At 40.3% G+C, this 18122-nt stretch overlaps 1 protein-coding gene across 2 annotated transcripts in view; it reads right to left on the bottom strand.

Moving 5' to 3' along the window:
• Nucleotides 1–2436: 2436 nt before the first annotated feature.
• The window catches only part of RPS6KC1 (ribosomal protein S6 kinase C1), a 90593-nt gene continuing 74907 nt past the window's right edge, over nt 2437–18122 (bottom strand). For both annotated transcript variants that reach the window (XM_042789735.1, XM_042789734.1), the window contains 3 exons: nt 9005–9087; nt 8198–8293; nt 2437–5108 (listed from right to left, as the gene is read on the bottom strand). In XM_042789735.1, the coding sequence (XP_042645669.1) occupies nt 4998–5108; nt 8198–8293; nt 9005–9087 (290 nt within the window). In that variant the 3' untranslated portion in view covers nt 2437–4997. The remainder of the gene's footprint in view (nt 5109–8197; nt 8294–9004; nt 9088–18122) is intronic.

An 18122-nucleotide genomic window follows, 5' to 3' on the forward strand; every position in this document is an offset into this window, starting at 1 on the left:
GCATCAAGGCAACTGCCCGCAGCCTTCCCGAGAGGACTCTAATTCCCCACTGCCCAGCCTTGCACACTTCCCCAGCCCTCCTGCCGTCACAGTGCCACTGCAGCCCCTCAGCAGCAGCTCTAATCCCTCCTGATGGGTCCCTGGGCCAAGAAGATGGAGACAGAGCTGCCTTTGGAGGAGGAGAGGCTTTGGTCTGCCAAGAGGCAGTGAGGTCCTGTTGGGGCAGCACATTAAGCTGTCCCCCGCTGCCGGGAGTCTGGAGCATCCTCCCTGCTGTGCCCTGATTAACCTCCTGGCAGCCTGCCCGACACTAGCAGGAGGTTGCACCACTTCCACTGCTTTGTCACCCAGAAGTTGGTATTTTCTTGAGGACACCTCACCTTTGGGCCAAGGCTCCCTGGCTCTGCTCCTGCAGATGGCTCAGGCAGCAACCAGTCTTCCACCAGCCCTGCAGCACAGGAGACAGACACGCACTGCCAGTCTAAAACCACTGCTGCCAGCAGCAGCTGCTCAGCACCTTTTAAGCAACTCCTGTTCCCCCTCTGGGAGTTGGCTCTACCACCCCCTTCCCAAAACGCAGCTGGAGCTGCAAAAGGCACCCTGCCTGAGCCGCTCAAGCATGCCCTACGCCCCGGCTGTGGCTTGCCAGCACCCCCGCTGCTGTTCAGCCAAGTCCCTCGCTCCCCCATCTTGCCCCCCCACACGCGTTCACGTAAGCAGGAGCTGCACCTCAGCCCCGTGACCTTGCTGAGGTGCGTGTCCTCCTGCAGCGCCATGAGCAACTCCCTCACGGGGCACAGCCCTGGAGGAGAGAACATATGGAGAGTCCTTAGTCACTCCAGGTGGCCAAAGCCCCAGGCCTGCGCTGCTCCTCGCTGCGCCCCAGCCTGCCATTTTGGTGGTGGGTACACGCTAAACAGGGACCGGTAACATACCTGGTGCCACATACCGCTGCCAGAGGCCGCTCGGCAGAAGCATGGCCAAGGGAAACCAGAGGCACTGGTCACACAAAGGGGCTCTCCAGCGGCATCTCCGACTGTACCCTGAGGACACCGTGCAGCGAGGACAGGCAGTCCTGAGGTAACGAGCCGCTGATGCGAGGGAAGGGGCAGCATTTAACACAAAGAGACAAGAAGAAATCCTGTCCGTGCATCTTCTCAGACCCTGCAAAAAGCTGTGGGGGCTCTGATTTGAAAGCTACACGTGGCTCAGAAGACGCCCAGAGCTGAGGACCAGCTGTGAGAGGGGCTCTTCAGACACTGGTGCCTGGGAGAGGACTTTGGGTGCTTTGCCACGGACAGACCGGGCCGCAGGCTGGCTCGCCGTCACGCGTGGGGACCCAGGTAAAGGCCCCCTCATGCAGAGCGCAGGGCCGGGCAGCAGCCGGGAACCACGGAGCGCAGCTCACAGCAAAGCCCACACAGAAAGCACAAACCCAAAGACATCAACAAACATACTTTTTCATTTTATTGCTAAAATCCCTACCATAAATCTCAACAGAGAGGAAGTTTCTGTTTCTCTAGCTTCCTACTTGGTGTCCTTGAGAAAACAAATGACACCACGCTCAAAAAAAAAAAGAAAATCCCATAGTGGTTTACTTCGCACTTCCCTGTACCTCGTTATGCTGAGTGCTTCATTTAGAGAAGGCTGACCTCCCCAGCCTTCTTCATCCCAGTGCCCTTCGCTGCGGGAACACACCAAGGAACAGGTTTAGCACGGGAGAGAGGAGCCGGGTGGATGTTCCGGCACAGGTAACCCTGCCGACTCAGCATCCCAAAGGTGCGCGGAGAGTCAGCGTGACAGTCACTGCTGTCTGAGAGGTGATTTTCACAGGAGATACAGGAGCTGTGCTACAAGCACAGAAGCTGTGAATACAGCCATTAAAAACGAACAAAGTTATGCCCCTTGTATTTCACAAGATGCAATTTCTTCCGTAGGTCTGGGCAGGGGCCCCAGATCACCTCACAGCAATTCTATCCAGTGTAAGCCTACAAACATTTTTGTCTCCATTTATCTTAGTAGGACACAAAAAACATTACAGTGGTTCAACAGGGTGCAATGAATTACCACTTTGAGATGTCCTAAGTGTGTTTGTTATCTGCCTTACCTGAACACCCAAAGGAGAACAGGGAAATCTACAGGTTTATTTTACTGTGTTTTACATAGACTCTCACTAATTCCTGTGACCAAAACGGCACTGATTTGTTTTGCTATCAACCATTAGGTGTAACAGAAGGAAGGTGGAATGGACTTTGTACTGCGTAACAGTCAGCAAAAGAGAGACATGCACCACAGGGCTTCGTAAGAGGCACCAAAAAGAAGATGTCTAGAACATTTCAAGTCATAAAAGCCCACGACAAAAAGCATTGATTAGGTAGTAAGGATGGTCTTCAAGAACTAAATGTAAAGTACAGAAGCCCAAGGTCTGAATTAGGCTTGAAAGGTTTTGTTTATTAAAGAAATACATATAAACACCAATACAACATAATACACATCAAAATAAAAAAAAAAAAAAAAAAGGGCAAAAAATAAAGCACAAAACCAAAAAAGATAGAAGCAGGATTTTTTTGTGCAATTAACTCCAGAATCTGCTCCTTTAGCAAGACCATTATCTGAGTCAGTGATAGGATTAACAAAAACCTGTAGCATCTCAAAGGCTTATTTCTGACAAGCCGTTTTGCCAAGTGCCCCATTCCTTCTAGTCTCCATGATCTAGACTTCCTCACTACGAACATACTTGAAAAAAATATTTTGGTGTCATTAACTAAAGCAAACACTTTGCAGTGAGAGAGACTGGTCATCTAGTTTTGACTAGAACAGCATTTTCCTTCTGCTGCTCATAGAAACCAGCTTGTGCTCCTGTGCTAGCTTACCCTGCCTTCACTTGCAACTGGCACACAGGCACAACCTGAACAAGAGAGCATTTTGAAGTAACACATAAAAAATTACATTTTTTACAGTTATCACCAGGCAAATGCAATGCAACAGATCAACACAGGCCAACCACGTTATCTGGTGGCCAGGCTAGAGAGCCCCAGGAATGGAATCAGGTGGCTGAGGGAAGGGAGGCTTCCCTTCAGCAACGAGCCCTCTCCAAAGTCACAGCCAGGGCAGTGCTGGAAGGAAGCTCTGGATCAGCTCAGTCTCCGCATCGGAGATTTCCGAGCCGCTCGGCGCAGGAAGTTGTTCCTGTGGCTCACCTGAGGGAGTTCCTGTTATGAAGCCAGAGGGTGGTAGGTTGAAACACAGTTTCTGAGAGTGATGTAATCTTGGACAGCACTCCCTAGGCAGTGATACTAGTGACCTGGTTACAACCTGCAGTGTTGTTACAGCCCCTCTGCTGGCTTGGTGATCACAAGAAAGGGAAGAAAAAAAAAAAAAAAAAAAAAAGGAGGGGAGTGGAATAATTTAAAAAGGAAAAAAAAAGTTTCCAGATTTCCTTTGTTTAAGTGAAGCATTTTCCTTTTCCACTTTATTTGAATACACCGACCTGGTGTCTAACAGATGGAGACTGTGCAGATGCACTTTTGGGAGTGCCCATAAAATACACTGCTAAAATACAAATGGAGGGGTACTTTTTTTTTTTGAGTTGTAAATTCAATAATCATTGCTGTCACCTCGCTTTCCCAAAGGAATTTGCCCTTTGTTCTCCGGATAAAGCTGGGGAGAAGAAGAAAAAAAAAAAAAAAAAAAAAAAAAAGAGTGAGAGCAAACAGAACATTTAGGAAAAAACCACAGATCCATAATCTGTACAAGCATTGCAGTGTACAGCATTTGTACGTCAGGAATCCATACAAGCATAGCTGCTTAGCAGCAACAGCAGCGCACAGCAAAATATTCTGCATGTCTTATATTCTTCTCCCATTCTCCAGACCTTTCTAACAAACAAACAGGTCAGCTAATTGGCTCATGCCCAAGTCTTACCCACCAGGGTTCGCTCAGAGATGTCACTTAGTCATTTGGCATGAGCAAATCCCAGGCTTCTTCCTGTTCAAGCAGCAGAGTGAGTGAAGGCTTTCTTTGATTTATTAAGACTATTAACAAACAGGAGAGTTCAGAAGCTTCCTCAAGCAGAAGAGCATGAGCAGAAAGGTTTTTTCCTGAAGCAGTAGCTAAAAATAGGACACTTAGAGGAAGTAAAGTTCATTAAGTGATAAAGTGGTGGCTGCAGTGATGAGAGAAGAGTTTCTCTTTTTTTAATCTACACATTTATTTATCATTATGGTTTTTTGCTCCTTATTAGAGTGCTAAAGCAGTGTTTATCCAGCTGAGGAAAAGAAAATTTCCCTTTCTGTAGTGACTTTAACATGTAGCTCATCAAATACAACAGAATCAAGAGTTTTAAACAGACATTGTCAGCCAACAAAGTACATTTGACAGCATTATTTGCCTTTTATATGCTCTTTCCACAGTGGGAAATGATATGCCATTTTCAAGACACATTCCACGGTATTATGCAACAGCTTTCTTAATTTTTAATGGAAATATTATTTTTAACGTGTCAACTTTTGCATAAAGCATTTTAGTATTTTACTCAGCATATACCATTAATAAATTATTTGCTCCTTCCCCCCCCCACACCCCCAGACCTGCACTTAGCATAGGGAAATGGTCTACTGACACTATAAAAGATACTTTCAACTGGCACAGTCTATAGACACTTCCATCATCAGACAAAGCACCAGGAGCACATTCCTGTTTCTACTTAGTTGACAAGCTGGCAGTGCTAAACATGCTGGCCCAGGAGTTTCATCACAAAGCACCCTTTGGTGAAAAGACTTACACACATGTAGCAACCAGATGCCATAAAAATAAGGTAGCACCCTGTACAACCAGTGATTCCTGTGAAAAGTGTTGACTTCGGGCCTGATTGCCCCAGCATCCTTTAGTCATCGTGTCCAAATGGTTTGGGAAATCCAAAGGAAGCAAGTCAGGGTGCTTCTGTGCCACAGAAACTTGTCCTCTTGACCTGAGTTTGTTCAGAGGGCACTCATCTCTCATCTCAGCAGATCTGCCCATTCTATAAGGGCAAAAAATGGATGGGATTTGATGTCTTCAACACCAGCAACACCAGCACCAAGACGCTCTGCAGGATTAAACTGCAACAGCTTGATATAAAAAGAAAAATATATATATGATTCAGTGAGTAAGAACAAAAACAACTGCTTAAAAGTTCCAGAAAGGTCTAAGGTAAGGGACATCCTACTGTTTTCTTGCTCTATGAATTACTTTCAAGAGTACGAAAGCATACTTGAAATTTCTAAAATCCAGTAAATGGAAGAAGACACTCTCCTTTCCTTGAGTCTCAGTGTTACAGTCTTCAGAGACTACTGATCACAGCATGGAATTCCCTGAAGCACTGCACATTGGGACTTCACTTTAAGTGTAACCTCATTTAAAAAAAAAAAAAAAAAAAAAAAAAAAAAAAAGAATAGCCTGAGCCTGCATCAGTAAAACTCTGGACAGTGCGTTTGCTTCATGTTAAAGCTTTGCTCACACCACTGTGTTACAGCTACACTGGGGACAGGGGTCTGTAACTTTCCATTTCATAAATTGTGAGTTGGTCCTAAAATACCAGGATATTATAGTCAGTTCTCTATTTCCTAAAAAAAATTTAAAAATAAAATTTTAAAGAGTCCTACAAAAGGACTAAAAGTGAAAAATCCAAATCCCAGTGAAAGAAACAAAACAGTGTAATGGCTTCATGGAAATTTCCTAAAATTCCACACCTCATTTGCTTTTTAGTTGTACATCACATGCTGAATTCATGGGAAAAGGAAACCACAATATTTACATCTGTTTAAAGATACCATTCCATATAAAAGGGATTGCAAAGGTAATACTCCAAAGAGACTAACACAGACACACAAAAATATTTTGCAGTTTTAAAGAACTGTTTATACTCTATCCAATTACAACCAGTACAAAGGCATGATTTCTTTCTTGCTCTTTCTGCAACAGCTAATAGGATAACTTCTCCCAGTTGTCACAGGGAACAACGTGTATTCATATCTGAATGCACTCAACATCTAAGTGAGTCTATATCCATAAACATAAGAATTTACACATTTTAAGATGCCTCTGCTATTTGCAGTCATAATGTCACATAGTAAAGGTAGCTCGGTGACAGTGAATAGTGCTGCTCTGGTAACTGCCACAAGCCAGCAGAAACAGATGCAGCCAGGGTCCCTCTGCCTTCTGCTGAAATACAACCAGCAAAGTAAGCATGGACACTTATTTTTTGGAGTTTGTCCTTTCAGAAGAACTTTAACCTTAGAAAGCAGATGCAATACAAACTGCAACAGATACCTATAGAAAAGTTATGTTGTGTATTTTGTTCATAGTAAGGCCTGGAGGCACCTGAAAAAAAATACTGCGTGCAAAATACCAAACCAACATACAAATAACAACTTAATCTTTCACCAGAAATAAACAGATCTCTGTTTTCTTAGAAGCTGGCTAAATGAAGAAGGTATTTACAACGAAGTCACCTGCACTGGAAGCAACAGCAGGAGACAACGTCTGACACAGTTTTCTGTATAGCTGAACATTGATCCCAGAGAGTTATTCTGTGATGCTTTGACCTGTTTACCCTTGGCAGTGGGGGGAAGGAAAGTCGCAATGACAAATTGCTATCCATGCCAAGAGAGCTTTCTTCCTTTTCCTGACAAGGCTTCCTCAACAATGAATGGCAGCTTCCTTGGAGAGTCACACAACAAACATGTGATTTACTAGCTCACATAGCCAAACCTCCACCAGATAAGTCACCGTCCTACACTAGAAGGCTTAACCTAACAGGCACTGGGGTGACTGTTCTCTGAACAGCTATGGCCCTGTAATATATCTGTGAATGGCAGAGATATATTTGCTACTTAAACCGCAAGTGGCAAAAGAGCCACTCTTTAGCATGTTTGAAAATAGGCAATACATTAGTCTGTGGTTCCTACATTCTAGTCTTAATGGGAGGAAGTCCCTTCATCAAGTGTGGGTTTGCTTTCCCTTAGCCATTTGACTCCTGTAGCACCTGTGGGTGAGGGTAACCATTTGCTACCATCTAACAATAAAAATGTAGACTATAGAAAAATGGGATTTTTTTCATTAGTCACTTCCCTTTCTACCTTTGCCAGAAACAGAGACACACGCTTTCACCTTCAGTGACTTCACGTCACCTAGTCAAAATAGGAGGCCCAATCATCTAGTTCCATTTCCATTAATCATTTCACAGTAATGGCACAGAAATCAATGTGTCACTGTGTCTTTTGACTCACTGAATTTTCAAAATCTCTTTCCTTCATTTTCTTCAAGGACTGTTTTTTCCACACTGCTCTGTTCAAATATACATTTAAGTGATATCTATTTATGCATCCACTAGCAAGATACTCTTCAAAGCCAAACACAGTTCACACATATCACTTATTCTACTCAAGTGGAATAGGTCAGATCCAGGCTCCACTTCCTCATTTAGGACAAAATTAACTAGAAGGAAAATAGCATTACCTGAAGTTCAAGACCCTGTACTACAAGGTTATTCTCTCAGTCATGACTAACTAAAGCCAACAGTAAACTCAAACTAGCAGTCAATACTATTCCCATTAGTTTGAAAATGGTGTATCAGTATATTTTAAGGTTTCCTACTCCACCTTTTGTCCCACTTACCAGTTATCTTCTTATTACAAAAGTCATTGTATTCACAATTTAAAGTCATTTTCTTAACAAATGGCATCCAGAAGGTTTCCTGGCAGACAGCTACAGATTTTTAACCAAGCAAGGTCGTAACTTCTCATCAGTGTGTTACAGGTTGCATGGTACTTAGAGCCATCCTGCTGAATTGGCATGAACATTTTTTAGTTTAATTCAATACATTACAAATGTTTCCATGAACATTTACGGCAGAATTCCTAAAATGTTCATGTGTCACCAGCAGGTGTTTCCAAAGCACTCAGCACTGACCAAACTTGTTCTTTGAAGAAATGGCAAAGCACTCCAGTTTTCTGCAGAGACACCTAGCAGCAGAAGTCAAAGTTTCCAAATGCAACAAGACAGCAGGGCAAAATTCACTGACGCTGCGAAAAGACCCATCCACATTCCTATCAGCAGCTTTCTTTTTTTACACTTATTTCACCAGAGAACTTAGGTAGGTAAGTATTTGTCCAGTCTACACATATACATATAGAAAATAAATTTTCCCCTCAATTACCTGCTGAATCAGTGATCTGGCTTCCTTTGATACATGGTCTGGTATACTCAAAGAAGTATGAGTGTTTATTCCTGATGGATGGCACTCAACCAGAGTCTGGAGAAGAAAAAAAAAAAAAAAAAAAAAAAAAAATCAATCAAAGCAGACAGATACATTTATTAATTAAAAGTTTGTAGTGTTGCATTATCTCCGAGTATACATGCAATTTAACACACACAAAAATTTCAGTGTTTTCCTAGTATAAAGTTATTCTGGGAGGAATGCCTACAGGCACTGATGTCCCCCTGGAGATACAGTTTTAGAACATTTATGTCTTAGCACTTGTGCTCTGTTGCTCAAACATGAATAGTCTGGGAATTTGGTGGACTTTGCTTCTTCATGCAGAACTGTTAACTAATCACCAGTTTGATTTGGCTGGGCACTCTCTGTCTCAAAATACCAAATTAATGTGTAACAGCAACATACAGCTTCTACACTGTCCCAGGAAATAATACTGAAACTATGGCAATAATTTTGTAAATGTACAGAAGGAATGTTAGCGAACTTTGATTTTACTGTGGTTAAGAGAGCAGCATGTTTTTTGTTTATTTTTTCAGTCCTGTGTTTGATAGGGCTTTATCAAGTTCTGCTGAAGCTTGAGCATGTTTCTTTTCTCTGGTCCCATGCAGACCAAACCAATTGAGGGTAATCAGGTTGGCAAAGCACATCTGAGAAAGACAAGCAAGGAAATCACAACTGAGCACACCACTTGTGAGAAACTACTGGCCAAGAGGTCAGTTTTATCAAGTAACTTGCCCCCTGCCCTACCTTCCCAGTGAGGAGTTCAAAAAGAATCGCACCCAGGCTCCACCAGTCACAGGCTTCTGTCTCTTCTAAGATAGCACCAACTTCTAAACACAAGACATTTCAATTAATATTAAAAAGGTCAGTTACACCTTCAAAATTAACATATATTTACAAGGTGACTGTTTAATGCTGACAGAACATCTACTAAATACCACAGAGCTTTCAGAGCTTTCATTATGCCTGCAATTTAGTTAGCCCTTTAGCCACCTACAGATTACATTGTTCAAACACAGCAACACTATACATTTCATGCATAATTTGCCTTTTCTGTGCATACATAGGCATTTTCAAGACTTGTAGGCATTACAGTTAGGATTCTTCTACGCTGGACTAAAACTGGACAGTGACAGACAATAAAGCAAAACATATTTAAAGAATTTACCCTGGTCAGAAGAGCTGGACTGACCAGAGTGGCCTGAAGCATCAATAAAAGCAGCACAAGGAAGGTTATAATAAGTCTACTTCAGGCCTTAATGTCACCTCAGTGGGCAAGATTCATCTCATGGCTAACCCACACCCTTTGCTGGGGCATCACCTTGGGAAGCTTTTCACAGTAGCCTCTCTTTACTGTTGGGAACCAGACAGAGATGCTAGATCTACTTCAGACAGCCTAACCACAGCCAGCAACCGTGCACTGCTACAGCACAGCCTAAACTGTACCTAGATATAAAAAGTTGTTTTCCCCAGCACCCAACACTCTCTTATTGCTGTCCATGCATAAGAGACAGCAGAGAGGTGAGACAGGAGTTGTAGAGTCCCTTGCTATACACATTCACATTTTCAATAGCATGATGCATGCAGAAAACTTGGCCTTCACCGACTCAGGCTTTAAACTACAAAAATTACTGAACACAAACACACCACGCTGTCTGCTCTAAAACAGGCAGAAAAACAGATTGCAATGAAGATGAAATCTTCATTTTGACTGTCAAAAAAAAAATGCAGAAGCTGCATTAAAATAGCTTTGGTGGCAAAAGCCACACCAGCTTCCCAGCAGAGGACAACAATTAGCATATAGTCACATAGCTGTTGCTGTGAAAAGCATTGTGGCATGTTTGAAAAATCTTGCTCATCATTTTATGGAGCTTAGCATGAGCATGGCCAAGGAGAACTACAGATGAGTCACACGCCAGGGTCAGGGAAAGGAAGGCGGTAGCCCCAGACCTCCTCAGGTGCAGACGCGCGCACAGGCTGAGCACGGGGATGTGCAGAGGGCTGCCCCCTCGGGCAGCCGCCACACAGCTGGAAGGTGCCCAGCACCTTACAGGACTGGGCCGAGGTTGCTGTTGCAAGACCAACAAGGAAGGATGGCTCAGACATTGTTTCTTTAGGTAGGACATCCCTCACGTTGAAAAGTTCATTACAGTTTAATGGCATCTGAATGCCCAATACATCACTATAAGGGTGCCACACAGGAGAATTTATTCCATTCCTTACAGATTAATACTTCTATCAGCATCGAGAAACTTCTATGAAGATATAATGGCAGCCACATGAGGAACTGTATCAGCATAATTACATGCATTTTTAAAATGTTTTAAGATCCCAGGCAAGCATCCAGATGAAGTTGAAATTACGGTGAATTGAATTTGTATAAAAATCAAAATCTGCTCATGCAATTTAATTTTTATGTCCCTTCAGAAAGGCAGACCTAGGTAACTGTCCTTTAAAAAAGAAAAACAAAAGCCCCAAACTTGGGCATTTCCATATGAACCAGTTGGTGAAAGGTTCCCCTAGCATCTCTCAGCGAAAGCTACTGCATGGAAATGCCTTTCCAGTCTGATTGTGATTTCCTAGTGCTGTATGTTCCAATAGTGTACATTTAGAAACAAGGTAACATGAATGGAAAGTAAAATCCAAACCCAAATACTTTAGGCTTCCTTAGAGCAGACTTTCCTTCCTGTGTGGCCTTAATCCTGTGCATATTCTAGACTAGGAGAGCGTTCTTCCAAACAAGTGAAGATTTTTATTTTTAAATTCAATTTCACACTTATTCCAGAATAACAACAGTAAAGCCAAGCATTAATTAAGATTGACTACTGCTTTTCTCAGTTCCTATCCTACCTTTAACTTCCTCATATTGACACATCTTACTTGTTAAAATAATGCCACAAAAGGACATAATAAATTATTCCCCAAAGACATTCAGTGGGGATGGGCCTCTTGAGTTATAGCCCAATATAAAAAAATTATTCTGAAGGTGAAAAAAAACATCATTCTGAACACAGGGAAAGAAATATTACAAAAAATTAATTTCTGAGTTTTGGTATTATTTGCTTTTATGTTGGCAATCACAGATGCTGATCCAGTTCTTTGAAGCATGGAAGTAATGTTGCCTTCTTTCACAGAATCACACTCTTCGATTACCGGAAGTTGACGTAACGTCACTTACTTCACTGATGAAGAAAATGGAAAAAGAATAAGGGTCAAGAAGTAAACTAGAGTCCACTTCTCCAAAAGCTAAGCTCATATTTTCAACTGTAAAAAGTTTCAATATATGCCAAGTCAAAACAAATGTCATTGCAGATCTCTTAAGAGAGGAGAACTGAACTTTTCCATCCACTTTTGACTGTGACCAAACTGATACAAGTGGGATAAATTGAGAACAGTCAAGTAACACAGATTTCTCCCCAGGTTGAAGGGCTCTGGCTGGGTTCTCATGCACACAGCAGAAACTGCATCTGAACCAACACAGAACAGAAAATGGAAAACTCCACTGAGGGGAACATCTGAGTATCCTTTTTTACAAAAACTAAATTTTAGCTCAACTATTCTCCTATTACCAAGTGTCTGCTTTCCTGCTGCTTTCCCTAGGTCCCAAAGTTTTCTTATTTCAGATTAAAATAAATGTTTTCCTTACAAAAAAAAAAATGTGAATACTAGAAAAAAACATGTGTTGTTTACATTCCCTTACTTCAAACAGGTCACATTACTTCTGATGAAATACACTGATCATAATAAGTTCAGGATATCACATCAATATTACTGCATTTTATCTTGACTACACATCATGGGAAAATTTAGAAACTATAGATTGTGAAGTGCTTTCAAGTGATACAGAGTAGCTAGCTAATGTAATATACCACACAGGGCATATGCTTTTTTTAAAGCTTTAATATTGCAATAAATCTGAACTACAATATCTGCCTTCACTAAGAAAACATTTTCATCTCAATCCATCAGCAAAGTAATTTAGACAATAAATGGTAGTGACCCATAAGCTTAAGTGAATAACATGGGGATATTTGTGCCAATTCTTTACTTCATGAACCTTGAAATCAAGGACCTTATCCACATTTGTACAAGCATAAATGTGCACACATATGTGCACAGTGTTGGTGCTTCTAGGACTAGCAGTACAAACTTTGCAGAAAAAAATACTCGTATCATTCTCAAACACAAAATCTTTTTAAATTGGAAAATAAAAGAGTAGGATGAAAAAAAAAATCAGTAGCTCTTCCAACTTTACTGCAACTTTCATTAAAAGAGAGAGTCGTCTTCTTTCTCCTTTCCCAATTCATGCCCATACGACATCTAACACCAAGCAGCACATCAACAGCAATGCTAAATTCCCGCACAAAAGCAATTTCAGCAGCAGTCATTGGGGTAACTGAAGGGAAGAAGATTTGTAAAACACTATCAAGGTTCAGCTACAGACAGATGGTACAGGTAAACACCTTCACTATCCAGCACTGTCCTCCAGAGCAGCTGGTCTCAACTGAAAGGCCATTTCTTTATGGTTTCCATACTTATTTCCATATTTGCATTATACACAGTAATACCTTACTTCCTGATAAGGGACCTGTAGCTGACAACACTCTGTATTTTTAAACAGAAGTGCCAGATCTAAAGTAAAAAAAGCAGAACTTTACCTCTCTTGAACACACATCCTTGATAAAGTTATTAACTTGTAAAGTTATTAACCAAGGCTCATTCTTTCTACAGTAGCTTAATCTGAAGTATACCCCTTCAAGTTGAAGGATTTCAAAGGCTTTGACTACCACACCTCAAACATTTTCTCCCAAATAGTTTCCTCCAGGGCTGACAATAAGGACTCCCCACCAGCACACACAAACACTAGTTAACAGAATCCAGGCTTAAAGATGGACTTAGACATTCGTTGTGCAACTCAGGCCAGACGCCTTGCGAATCACCAAGAACAAAAACTCAATCAAAAACTTTGTAGGATAAACTCTAACTTCCAAAAAAAAGGCATCTGAAGTCAGCTCACAAGAAAATAAGCTTTAGGTGGAAGTGCTGCTCCTCCAAACACCTAAGAGTCAGGAAGGGCTTTGCATTGAGATGGTTGTCCCAGAATTAAGAAGGGAACCATTTGACTCTTGGTGGATTGATAAAAATTTCAAAACCTGAGGAGGCCCTTTCTCTTACCACGTGTTTCAAGCAGAGGCAGCATACCTTCAAGTATCGTTCCTACACTGATAAGAAGACAAGAAGACCCATCTGAACTACCATCAGGTGTCTGAAACAGTTCAGGAAGGAATGGACTTGTCCAACATCCTGAAAACATCAGACACAATGTTTTCACCCTCTGTGGCCAATAAGATAAACAGTATTGCACAAAAACTCCATTAGAGTCGCTTCAGAAATTCTATTTACCTTATACTCATTTAATTTTTAAAGCTTACTATTTTATCATATTTTAATACCTATATATGTAAAGAAGCATTTGCAAAGAGCCAAGTAAAATGAGTCCAAGCTAATTTACTCTAGGCAGACTCAGTCAGCCAAGATATCGTAAGATACAGTCGCTAAATAACACATCACACAAGCAATCTGGCCATAATGCTTTGCCTAAAATGCTTTAGTATTTATAAAACACGGTATTGAACCATCTATACTTAAGTATAAAAAGTTTATCATGGTCTTTAAACAATAAAGTAGTGAGGCAAGTCAAATGAACATCTGCTAAGATCAAATGGAGTATGAAAATAGAAAGCTTCATCTTAAAGATATTCTAAAACATATGAGCATCTATGTTCCTCTTTGGAAGAAATTTCCTTGTGTCACTAAAGAAAAAAAAAAATAGAGGGAACTGTGTTCTTTCTTCCTTTTAGCAGCCCAAGGTGGAATTAAAACTTCCTCTAAAATAATCAGGTGAGAAAAGACACAAAGAAACTTTTTACTGCTCTGTTATCAAAACAAAGCAAACACTAATTAACCTTTCAACTAGCTCCATTTATTTTCAAAACGCACCTTCTATATTATCTTCAAGTTTTAGCCCCATCTGTAATACTACTACTACTACTAATTAAAAAATTTAGAAATAAAATAAATACAAACCAGGAACAACCACACTACACAGGTAAATTACAGTTTCTTCCAGAGTTATTAACTGGGTTTTATGTCAGCCAGACTAAAATACCAGATTTTTACAAATCAACAGCTTCGGTACATCTCACTGCTTATTCTAGTTACAGAGTCTGTGAAAAACCGCACGAACATGTACTTCACCTGAAACATGTTGTGTACTGACAGCAAGCCTGAGTGCCAAACCACATCAGATTATTTTCAGAATATACCTGATTCTTTCCACAAGCCTATGCTTTCAATCCCCTACTCCAGGTTCACGACATCTTGCTATTTTGGGAGCAGTGAGTTGTGTTTGTTTTCTGCGGGACACTCAGGTGTCTCTGCAGAGCTGTACCACTCCAAATGGTTACTGTAAAGTTGTTCTTCCCAGCTTCACAATAATCAGTACGTTTTCTGCCACTCCAGACCTTTCCTCATTATTCATGCCAGCCAAATATTTTTCATGTTAACGTTTAGTCCTGTTTCTTATTGTCAGGGCTTTTCAAATCAAGCTAGCTCATCCTTCCATCTCTGCTGCTCAAAGCTCATTCACCTGCTCTGTTTTTATCTTTCCTTTTTAGGATTATCCTGAGACATTCATGTCACACAAAAAGCTAGGACAGAGTCGGAGATAAAAATCTAGTAAGTCCAGTCTTACACTTATAACCATGAGACCAGCCCACCCCTCAGCACCTCTCAGGGTCAATGGCACTTTAATCTACCACAGTTATTTTGCTTCTTAAACAATCTACTCAAATTAAATTACTATAATACAGAATAGCAGATTTAATGAGTGCCTGCAAACTCCTACTGAAAAACACATACACAAATAATATGCAGCTTTTCCAGCACCAAATATCTATTTGGTAAACAGAGACCAACCATTTTTTCCTTATTCAGTAAATAAAAATTATAGCATACAGGCTAATAATAGCAACCTAGCAATTTTTAATTTCATGCCGTATGTTTTAGGTTATCAGCTGCACTTTGCATCTGTATTTTCAATTGTCTAAAAGCAAAAAGTGACATCTTCATTTGTGAGTATGAAAATCAGGTAGCACATTGAAATATTTTGGGGTTTTTTTGGAACAAAATCCTTTACCCACAAAGCCTCCTTTTTGCTTTGGTTTTGCATTGTGTACAATTTTTAGCAGGTTAGATAAATGTAAATATACCATATATTTATGTGAGGGCTTCTGTGATGGCTAGCTTGTGTAAATAAGGCTTGATTAATAGCACACAGCTTTATGAAAGCATCCAAATAATATGATGCATTACTGATGGTCAGTTTCTTACTTACATTTTCTATGAAGTTAAGCTCCCTTTGGCTTTACAATCTCAACAAGCAAATCTCCAGTTTTTAGTAAACACCGTCTGGTGAAAACTCATTGTTTAGACAAGAAAGAAAAAGGACTCTAAAGGCAGCCCCGTTCTGAAATTTCATTCTCCGAAAACACTACAGGGATGTGACAGAACGTATCCCTGCTGCTGGAACAAAAACTCAGAGAGTGTAAATAAAACATTTCATTCACACACTGTATTTACACAAGATGTTAGACCAGCATGACACTTCACAGGTTAGACTGAAAAAGTACCTAAAAGATTTCTCTTTACGATTAAATCCTCAACTTAATCTGTTTTAGTTCAAGACGGTCTTGACTAGACAATTTTGTCTTTCTCACAGGTATTAAGCATACTATGAAGGGGCTTTTTTTGTTTTCTTTTTTTAAAGTCACCAATTTGATTTTAAAAATCATGACTGCTGAGAATGGAATATAATTATTACTCCATTTAAAAGGTAACAACTCTTTATATTTAAGATCACAAAGTTGACAAAACCAATACTTAAATAACAGAAGGTGATCATTTGCATTTCAAAATTCATCTATCTTGCTTTTCTCTCAATTAGACCAAAACATGTTGATTCACAGGTTTGTGTGTGTGTTTGTTTCTTTTTTAAACTTATTTATAGAGCAGAATAATGGCCCCCCTGCTAGGCTGGCATTTGCTCAAGTTTCTGTCCGTGTAAATTGAATGTTACTGGAATTTTCCCCCCTTCTGAATACCAAGGCACATTAACCAAGAGATGAAGAGATACATGGCTGATACTATCAGCCACCAGGCAGGTGGATAATGCGAGGGATTTTTTTGTTAGTTTTTGTGGGGTTTTTTGGACAAATATGTGATAAGAGTTCTCAGGGGGCATGGAGAGCAAAGGGCTGTTTAAACAGAAGTGAATCATTCTCATCTGATCTGCTAATAACCTTGTATTCAGACATCAGCTGATTAGCATACTTTAAAACATTCAGAAAACAAAATTACTGTAAAGAAGAGGAAAGTTAAAGGAAAAACCCCACATAAACCTCACATTAGTCACCTTAACTGTTCTAATGCAGCAGAAGTTCTCAGTTACAAGTGCTTAATGTCTTCTTTAAAAGCAAATAGATTATTCTTGGCCAAAACCCCCACAGTTTTACTTGAAGTGGTGTTGAGTTTATAGGGGATGATTTATAATCCATCATTTCCCTTGTGGGTTAGAGAAACAATATTTGACTTATCATAGGTGAACAGCAAAGATTTAGTTTGGCCATTAATCAAAGTGTAGCACAGGCACTACTTTTAAGCATCTACAGATAGCTTTGTGGTTGCAGTAGTTGGTTCAGCACGAACTTTTTTTTTTTTTTTTTTATCAAGTAGAACTACGCAGGAGTAAAGAGAGTTATCCAGCTTTACCAACAGATTCAACAGCACTACAACACACCATGACTCTTGAGCTTCCGAGTACAATTCTTGATATAGAAATCACTACAAATAAACTGCATCTTCCGTCTCCAGTTCTTATGCGAAGTTAGGCAAATTAGAGCCAGCAAGTGCAACAGCAAAATCCATTAATGGTACAATGCCACCTGCTGTCAATAGTGGAGAAGTGCCACTTCTTACAACAGATTTAGCCCTGCTTTTAATTTACACACGATAGAAAATGACAATTGCTATTTCATACAAAATTAATTATATTGCCAGCAGGGAATGGTATGAAGCTTTTTAAACTATCTCTTACCTCATCTTTTTGACACTTCTCCATTTATAATGTTTGCATTTGCTCTAATATTTTATATATATATACACACTGCATAATCTCTTTTCTACATATGCAGTCATATTGCCTCTCCACTTTTCATAGGATAACAAGAGCTGAGCAAGTCCTTGCTATTCACCATGGCAAGGATCTGATCACTGCTTCTGTACCAATACTACCTTGCTTTGCTTTAATACAAGGTTACAACCCGGGGTACTGAAAGCGTCAAATACAAAATCCTAGATCCTGCAAGCAAGCTCCACATAGTTGGACCTCTATTCTCTCACTGGTCTGAAAAGCTTCAACATTAATACATTTTTAACCCTAGCCCCTCCAGGAATTAGATTCTGATATCTAAACTGTAGAATTTAGACTCCATGTTTTCCTTCAACCAATAAAGCAACTTAAAATTTAAATATGTCCTCAGACACTTCACTGCTAAGCACTTTATAATTTCTGTTGTAAAAAGATAACACCTGAAACCTTATCAGTTAAGAAGATAAAATTGTTTCAAACACACTTCTACATCTTTCACATAACTCTACAATACTATTTCCTACCTATTTTAGATTGAAGATATTCTGCAATCTGTTTAAATTCCACATTCATCCTCTCTTCTGCCTCCAAAATTTGCTCCTCAAAAATCAATGCAGAAGAACTACATCCCAAGACTCATCATCTGTTCTCAGTCTC

Source organism: Tyto alba, unplaced genomic scaffold (genome assembly GCF_018691265.1).
Source record: "Tyto alba isolate M040663 unplaced genomic scaffold, T.alba_DEE_v4.0 Super-Scaffold_16, whole genome shotgun sequence".
Taxonomy (NCBI): Eukaryota; Metazoa; Chordata; class Aves; order Strigiformes; family Tytonidae; genus Tyto; species Tyto alba.